The following is an 8,694-nucleotide window of genomic DNA, read 5'->3' as shown; positions in this document are numbered from 1 at the left end:
AGGAAGGTGGAGGAGGTTAGACGCAATATTATCTCCCCAAGGGAGGAAGGCAGAGCCAAGGTTCTCTCCACGGTGGAGTAGGTTGGACGCAAGGTTCTCTCCATAAGGGAAGAGGGCGGAGCCGAGGTTTTCTCCATGGTGGTCAACATTATTGTGAATTGTGATGATACATCATTGATTAGTATATTATGTAATATATTTTTTATTCATAATATTTTTTGAGCCGATAATTTTAGTAATTAAAAAACTATGCAGAAGTGAAAGTAAAATAGTTGGGTTAATGTGTTCATATAGACATTTTCTAGGTGGTGATTAAAATATATTTGTAACATAAAATATGTGTAAAAAATACACTTTAAATGGTAACACACATCAAAGATTTGTAAATGAATATAAATCAGTGTATTATAATAAAAATACAATTTATAAATAACGTACAACAAATTTTAATATATTTTTATTAAATTTAATTTAATTTATAAAACTTTAAACCCGCACATCGGGCGGGTCCTCTTCTAGTTGAATATAAAGGCATGTACAATGTTGACAAAAACAAAATATATGATCATTAATAAAAAATACTCCCTCCGTTCTAATTTAGTTGTCGTTCTAGGATTTAATTTTTGTTTTATATTAGTTGTCGTTTTAGATTTTCAATGCAGATGTTTGATGAATATTTCAATCTTATCCCTGCTGCTTTAAAGTTTCAACCAATAAAAATTTTATAAAATATATTAATGAAGAGCAAAACATAAAATTTAATAGTTTTCTTAATTTGTATGCAAAAACCTTAAACGACAGTTAAATTAGAACGGAGGGAGTATATTTTATGATAGTCTTTCTAACTAATCGGCATTAATAAGTAACCAAGATATGTATTTCATTAAAAAAGAAAAAAGGGGAACAAAAAATTAGCAATGACTATAATTGTAATAAGAAGTTACAAAGAAAATACAAAAAAAAAAGGAATCTAATATTATAGTTATTTATGATATAACTAATATATTTTAGTGAATTTATTTTCATATATTTTAGTACAAGATTTATTCTGTATATACAATAAAAACCACATGGCATTTGCAATTTAATTAAGGTTAATTTTTATAATTAGGGGTATAATAGGTTATAAAACCTATTTCACCAATCAAAACTAGATAAAGCATATATGGACATATTGATAATATATCTATATATTATTAAATTTTGGGCTTATCTTGGGCATCTAACTAAAAATCAATTGGCAATTAGTAGATTGACCCTAACCCTTTATATATTAATGATAATCCCTTTAAACTTCAGATGTGGGACTTGGATTGTATCCCAACAATTTCCCCCTCAAACCAAGGACCACATGTGGGATATTAACACGCCTCCTCGAGATGATAACTCCATCTCGAACCGATCCCACTTAGACCGACAATAAACCCCTTCTTGGGCACCCATTACTCGGGTTAACAAGAGGCATGTCTGTATCCACTTTTCTAGGTCCACCAGAATTTTAACCTTGGGCTCTGATACCATGTTAAATTTTGGGCTTATCTTGGGCTTCTAACTAAAAATCAATTGGCAATTAGTAGATTGACCCTAACCCTTTATATATTAATGATAATCCCTTTAAACTTCAGATGTGGGACTTGGATTGTATCCCAACATATATATATATATATCCTTTATTTCCAATTTTCTCTATTTTTTTATTTCGGAAGCTCTAGTTTTGCCCGTATGGAATGTGTTGAGAAGAAGTTTCCATTGTTCCTCTGTAAAACCGACAAGATTAGACGGAGAAGGAGAGGTGGGCAAAACATGTATGTACACAAATCTTAGTATATTAAGAAGTCTTTCCAAAATTTGATTGTTATTTCTGCATTGAATCTTAGTATATAGATTGTATCATTGTTAAGACTAATTAAGATTTTGGAAAGATTTACGTGTGTGTGCTAATGGAATCAAGTGTAGTATCCACTATCCAGTTTAGAATTTGAATGCAACTTAAAGCATCTGATCTCCACTGACCATCGCTCATTGTCATGCCTTCTCACCGGCAAAATTGTAACTCACCTTGCCTCTTCTTTGTTACATCTACACTGAGTCACTGACCATCGCTCGTGATTCAAGGTGGTTCTTATAGCCAACATTTAACGTTATAACTTATAATGTTATGACTTAGTTTATGTTTGTTTCTGCAGTTTAGAGTCAAATTGGGCCCAAAGAGAGGGTTAGAGCCATTCGGTTAGACGGTTAGTTTGTATGGTCTATTACCAGAATTACTGCCTCAATCGTACGTACTAAAATTTACTTGAGAAAAAAGAAAACATTTTTGATCGTTTTAAAGTTTTATGATTGGTGTTGTGGTGCAAATTTATTCTCTCTGATCATATTGCTACCAACGGGCAATAGGGCAACGTTGATAAACAACACCAAACGTCAAATTACAACATATTTACATGTAACAATCATTGAATCATACTCATTGAACCATACTTTGTATATGTTTACTCAACCAAAAAAAAATATAAAAGGAAAACCACATCTATGCGGCTATGCCATTTGGCTACATTCTAAGTAATGGTTGTACCTGTATCAAACACCTGCTTTGGCTCGCCATTAATAGATGGGGAAGAAGTGGCTCGGGCATCTTTCTGTTTGGTCAGCCCCATCCTTGAACTCCTAAGACAACATTAGTTGATTAATATATCGCCATTAATAGAACACGTAAATCCCAAAGTCACCCTCAAATTCTATAGTTTAATAAAACTGATGTGACTTTTTGTGATTATATTGTAAATTTCATGACTTTCCGGTAAAGAATAAAAGCCAAGACGTACGTCTACACTTTATATCAAATTAAGCTCTTTTACCTACTCACACAAACAACCAATCGTGGGCATGGTATAACTAGAAAATGTCACGTGGGCATGGTATAACTAGAAAATGTCATTTCAAAAGAAAAAAAAAACATCGTGCCGTTTCACCTACAACGAAGCGAATTGATTGTCGGCATTTACCTATCAGTATTGCAAGAAGAAGACCTCATCAAAGCAGGAACAAGTTCCTTCTTACTCTCATTAATCAAGCTACCACTAAAATACTCTTTCTCTTCCAGTTTCACACTTCCAAAACTCCTTAACTCCTTCTCTGCCCTCTCGAGCCTATAACTCCCTGTCCCTCGTTCCACCGTACTCCTCCTCGTGCTCCCATTCATTAGCATCGTCGGCCCACATTTTCTAAACGACAACGCACCGCACGATATCAGCTGCATCAGAATAGCCGACGGCCGCATCTTCTCAACCGTCCGATCTTCTTGACGCAATATCAACCGTCCATCTGCTTTCATCAATGATTCTAAGGTTTCTGGACTCGAATCTGACTGTGGAGGTGAAGTAATCTCTTCTCTACTCAGCTCAGTGATCTCATTCACTTCATTAACCTCTTTCGCTATATGGTTCCTCCGCCGCCGGTGTTCGTCCGTCTGAGTGGAAGCATCCGTCGCGAGCTTACGACTCGACGACTCAGCAGAGGCTTTGTAGACTTTGTACTGATCAGTAGAGCTCCAAGACTGGTTACGTCGGTGAGTGACGACGGCGGAGAAGTTAGATTCTTTGCCGGAGTTGTTGTTATCAAGGTCGAGGATTTGAGAGCCTTTGAGTACATATTCTTGGCCATGAACGGGAAAAATAAAATCTTCTTCTGATAAATCGTGCCATACGAACCCGTTTTTGTATGTTCTGAGATTAGAAAACAGAGTTTAAGTAAACAAAACTTTGTGAGAAAGATTTACAGATCCAACGATGGAGAAGTGAGATTTTTACCGTTTTGAGGACCAAGAGTAGAGACAAGGCATTCCTTTGCCTCTTAGATCGTTCAATCGATTGATCACATCTGAGAAAAATAAAATAAAAATCGAAACTTTATGAAACTAAAAACAGAGCAAAAATAGAGGATTTTTTACTACCTTTGAGATAGAGACCGTTTTGAGAAGAGAGAGGTACTTCGATGAAGTGTGGGTGATCGAGTTGGCCATTACGGCTGAGATAATAAACGACGGAGACTTTGGGTTTTGAGTCTAACTTGTGGTGATTCAGTCTGCTGGGAGCTATGATGAAGTTGTCTTGTGTTGTTGTAGCTCTTGAATTCATCAACGCCATTTATGTTGTTTTGGTGTATGTTGGAGCTTTATTGGGTTTGTTCTTCGGCTTCTCAAAGTGAAGAAGAGAAGTAGAGGACGTAAATGTTGAAGAGTTTGAATGTATTAAAGAGAGACACAAAAAGAGAAATTTGAGAATGAGAGACAAGACAGCAAATAAGACTTTTTTGTTCCTCTCTTTTTGTTTTTTTTTTTTAAGACCGGCGCTTACTTTTATGATAGAAAATGTAATCATTCGTGCAAAATTAATGTCTGACACAATGTCGAGTTTTTCAAAATTTTAAATTTGATTTACATGAACATAATTGAAAAGCACTCGAAAATGTTGTAAACTTAGTCCAAAATCATTAGAAAAAAAATCTTCGAAAATATGAAATTGGTGGTTTTTAAGTTATGTGTATTCTTAATACCAGTATAGAAGTAATTCGAAAATGTTTCTTCGTACACGAATATAGGAGGCAAGTAAGTAGTCAAGAAAAGTAATGTTATACTAATTGAGAATTCAAATATGTAAGAGTTGACTAAGTGAGTCCACTTAGAGTCATATCCTCACCTAACTTTGACTACATGTCTAAACTCGAGAGGCACGAGTGGAGCCCGTTGCAACGTGTTCATAGTTTCAGAAGCCATGTACAAGAAAATGTTATAATTACCTCTAAGTTTTCAATTTCTCTTTTGAATTATAAGAGAGTTGTTATGTAGAATTATGTTAAATAACACCTCGTGGCCTAATATTTGTATGTTTGAAACATACAAAGAAAGCTCTCTTCATTCGAACGAGTAAATTTTTGTTGTTGTTTTCTTCTCTTCATCAGTTCACGGACGATTTATGTGGCCCCTGATAAGATTTGAGAGATTTGATGATTTTGGTCAAAGATCGACTAAAACGTTTTTTTTGTAGTCAGTTGCATGCATCAAACATTTCACATTTCGTACCATTAATGATTCTGGTCAGTGGTCACGCGTCAATTTGTTATCATTATACTAAATCTAAATCAGAGAGGAACGGGAGGAAATGAACCAACCCAATTGGGCTTTAACCGGAAATAAATAGAGCCCATTAGAGGCCCGTTCGTTCATCTTGTTATCTCTTTCTTCTGCTTATTCTATCTCTCTCCCTCTCTCACTCAGCTGCAATAGAAAAGAGAGAGAGAGAGAGATGCGAGGAATTCATATGATCGTGACGACGCGATTGAGTTCGAGCTTGAGGCCAATTCTTCTTGACTTCGTTTCAATTTGTTCACCTCCTCGCAACTTCTCTATCCCTAGGCGATTAATTTGTGCCGCCGCGACCAAGGCCAATGGAGGAGGAGGAGGAGGCAGGTCAGGTTCGATTGTGGCTCCTCCGTTGTTGAATCAAGACGAAGACTTTCAGAAGATCGATGTCAACCCTCCTAAAGGAACTCGTGATTTCCCTCCTGAGGATATGCGTCTCCGCAATTGGCTCTTCAACCACTTCAAAGAGGTCAGAGATGATGAGACTCTACTTTTGTTCTTTTGTGTTTCTGCAATTCTGAAATTCGAATACTCTGTATTCAAAGTTTGACACTTTAATCTCTTTGAAGGTGTCACGGTTATTTGGGTATGAGGAAGTGGATTTTCCAGTACTGGAGACGGAGGCATTGTTCATCAGAAAAGCAGGGGAAGAGATTAGAGACCAAGTTAGTATTTTTTTTTACATTTTTCATCTTAGGATCCTTATCTACAGTTTAGGACCGTTGAATAACCTCTGTTTATGTAGAATTGTTAGAAGAACTTAGTTCCTTGGCTTGAACTCTTGCAACCTTGTTGTTATATGTAGCTTTACTGCTTTGAAGATAGGGGAAATCGCCGTGTAGCATTGAGGCCTGAGCTTACACCTTCTTTAGCCAGGCTTGTCATACAGAAAGGGTAATATACCCCACAAGCCTAATATAACTTTTTCCATGAAATCTTTCAAAAGGACAGATTTATTTATATTGCTTGTAAAACTCTTGTACCCAGGTATGGATGTGAGAAATGTTGATTACCATATTCTTTTTGGTCCAGAAAATCAGTTTCCCTTCCGTTGAAGTGGTTTGCTGTTGGGCAGTGTTGGCGATATGAGAGAATGACTAGAGGAAGGCGACGTGAGCATTACCAGTGGAATATGGATATTATTGGTGTGCCTCAAGTAACAGTATGTATCACTTTAAGGCCTTAGAGTTTCTTGTTATACTTACCTCCTCACTTGTGTTTGTTTTTTAGTCTCTATGAGCCGTGCCGCTAATTTGGTTCTTTTATTTTAGGCTGAAGCAGAACTAATTTCATCTGTAGTCACCTTCTTCAAGCGTATTGGAATCACTGCATCAGATGTTGGTTTTAAAGTTTCAAGCCGCAAGGTATTTTTGCTTATTTTCTCTTTTGATGTGGATACAGAACCAAGGAATTTACTTGCTATGGCAGACATGATTTGAGATTGTTTTGCACGATCTGCAGCATCTGAATATCCACTGTAGCTATCATCTCCCATAACTTCTTCCTTGTACAGGTTCTACAAGAATTGTTAACAAAATATGGTGTACCAGAAAACCTGTTTGGAAGAGTTTGTATTATTATAGACAAGGTTAGTAGTCTAAACGTGAATATACTACTGCTTTGAAATCAAGGCTACTTCGTGTACTGATATTAGTAAATACTCCACCTTTACGAATGTTTCTGCTATTGCTGATTTTTTCACCCTACTTTTCTTATGTCGCATGCTAAATAGATAGAAAAGATTCCAATTGATGAAATAAAAAAGGAACTTGGGTTCACGGGAATATCAGAAGATGCTATTGAACAGTTGCTGCATGTGCTTTCTGTGAAGTCCTTGGATGATTTGGAAGGTATGTCCTTTCATTTTTTCTAGTGAGTCCCTTTCTCCAAAAATTGCTGATGATAAGAACTTGAACCTCTAATTTGTATAAGCAGATATACTTGGTGGAGCAGGAGAAGCCATTGTAGATTTGAAACAACTCTTCTCACTTGCTGAAAAGTTTGGTTATTCAGAGTGGATACAGTTTGATGCATCTGTTGTGCGTGGTCTTGCTTATTACACTGGTATCGTCTTCGAGGTTAGATTTTATGACATAACCTTTTACATACATTGGATGCTTTGTCCATAGTTTTGTGATAACAACTGATAGAAATATTTTGTGACAGGGATTTGATCGAAAAGGGAAGCTGCGAGCTATATGTGGTGGTGGGAGATATGACAGATTACTCTCTACTTATGGAGGTGATGACATTCCTGCCTGTGGTTTTGGTTTCGGCGATGCTGTAATTGTTGAAGTAAGTTAATCTTGCTCGTCATTATCATTAAGCTTCTGTTACCCGCATGTCTCTGAATATGTCTGGTTGTTATTTCCCACTTTCATTTAGTTGCTCAAGGAGAAGGATTTGTTGCCAGAACTGGGACAAGAAGTAGAGAACATTGTGTGCGCTTTGGACAAAGATCTCCAAGGAGCTGCAGCCACCGTTGCAACCGCTCTCAGAGACAAAGGCCAAACCGTTGATTTGGTATTGGAGAGTAAACCGCTGAAATGGGTGTTCAAGAGGGCAGCTCGGGTTAACGCAAGAAGGCTGGTTCTGGTTGGGAAGACAGAGTGGGAAGATGGTTCGGTAAATGTCAAGGTGTTGTCTTCAGGTGAGCAGTTCCAAGTCAAACTCAGAGACTTAGAGTAGTATCTAAGGCTATTTATTAACTTGAACCATATTGTTTCATTGTCCTTACTCCTTTACATTCTTAAAAGCAATTGAGTTGAGATTGGATCTTGTATGTGATCGTGGAAGTTTTTATCAAGAATCTTATATTCATGGATCTTGAATATATTTTTTCATTACGATAACAATGATTACAAAATATACCTTTTGACTACATTACATGATTAGTTGGAAAATGGTTCTGAAACTAACAATGAGATTGGGCGAGAGAGACAAAAGAAAAGAGAAGTGATCCTGCAAAAGTGCAAACTGTCTATATGTAGTTAAACTATATAGTAAAAGGACTAAATCATTCAAATCTCTTAATCGTCAAAGTAGATATAATACTATTGATTAGGGATTCCAATTATAGATCGAATATAATTAAGTAACCATGTTTAAAAAATCTAAATATCCTATTATGTTATCAGGTAAGAGTGAGATGCTTGTACAACTCTTAGGTGTAGTAAAATTCAACAATCAAGTGGTTTATGTTGATGATCTTACACAGATATTAAGCTTTATACATTGGTTTTCTACTGGAGTATGAATATGAGAGAGAAATTTTAGTGGGATATAAACTTAGTGAAGAAGAGACATGTTAGTTTGTGTGTTCTAAGAAAAAACCGCGTTGGAATATATCAAAAATGTCGCATCACATCACTCTCTCCTTTTCTTAATTTCTTCTGTTTTGCTTTAAAACATTTCTCTCTAGTTTCCGTACAACCCACCACTTTCTCACTTTTTTTGTTTAACTCATAATTCTCATCTTTCCGAGAAACACACCCACACACACCTCTTCTTGTGTCTCATGTACGTTACTATGAGAAAAAAAAAAAAAAAAAAAC

The 8,694-nt window shown here is 36.2% G+C and overlaps 2 protein-coding genes across 2 annotated transcripts; one reads left to right on the top strand and one right to left on the bottom strand.

Moving 5' to 3' along the window:
• Positions 2,373-4,308, bottom strand: LOC104711067 (protein UPSTREAM OF FLC-like). The gene is made up of 4 exons (XM_010427737.2): positions 3,953-4,308; positions 3,810-3,879; positions 3,006-3,725; positions 2,373-2,667 (listed from the first exon to the last, which is right to left on the bottom strand). The coding sequence occupies exons 1-4, from the start codon at positions 4,143-4,145 to the stop codon at positions 2,559-2,561; spliced, it is 1,092 nt and encodes a 363-aa protein (XP_010426039.1). The 5' UTR covers positions 4,146-4,308; the 3' UTR covers positions 2,373-2,558.
• On the top strand, positions 5,242-7,983 carry LOC104711066 (histidine--tRNA ligase, chloroplastic/mitochondrial). The gene is made up of 10 exons (XM_010427736.2): positions 5,242-5,609; positions 5,710-5,805; positions 5,946-6,034; positions 6,173-6,302; positions 6,412-6,504; positions 6,654-6,728; positions 6,873-6,990; positions 7,076-7,218; positions 7,307-7,435; positions 7,526-7,983. Exons 1-10 carry the CDS (start codon positions 5,304-5,306, stop codon positions 7,826-7,828), a joined length of 1,482 nt encoding a protein of 493 aa, XP_010426038.1. The 5' UTR covers positions 5,242-5,303; the 3' UTR covers positions 7,829-7,983.

Source organism: Camelina sativa, chromosome 9, assembly GCF_000633955.1.
Source record: "Camelina sativa cultivar DH55 chromosome 9, Cs, whole genome shotgun sequence".
In the NCBI taxonomy this organism is placed as follows: Eukaryota; Viridiplantae; Streptophyta; class Magnoliopsida; order Brassicales; family Brassicaceae; genus Camelina; species Camelina sativa.
This window is presented reverse-complemented; position numbering and strand designations above follow the sequence as displayed.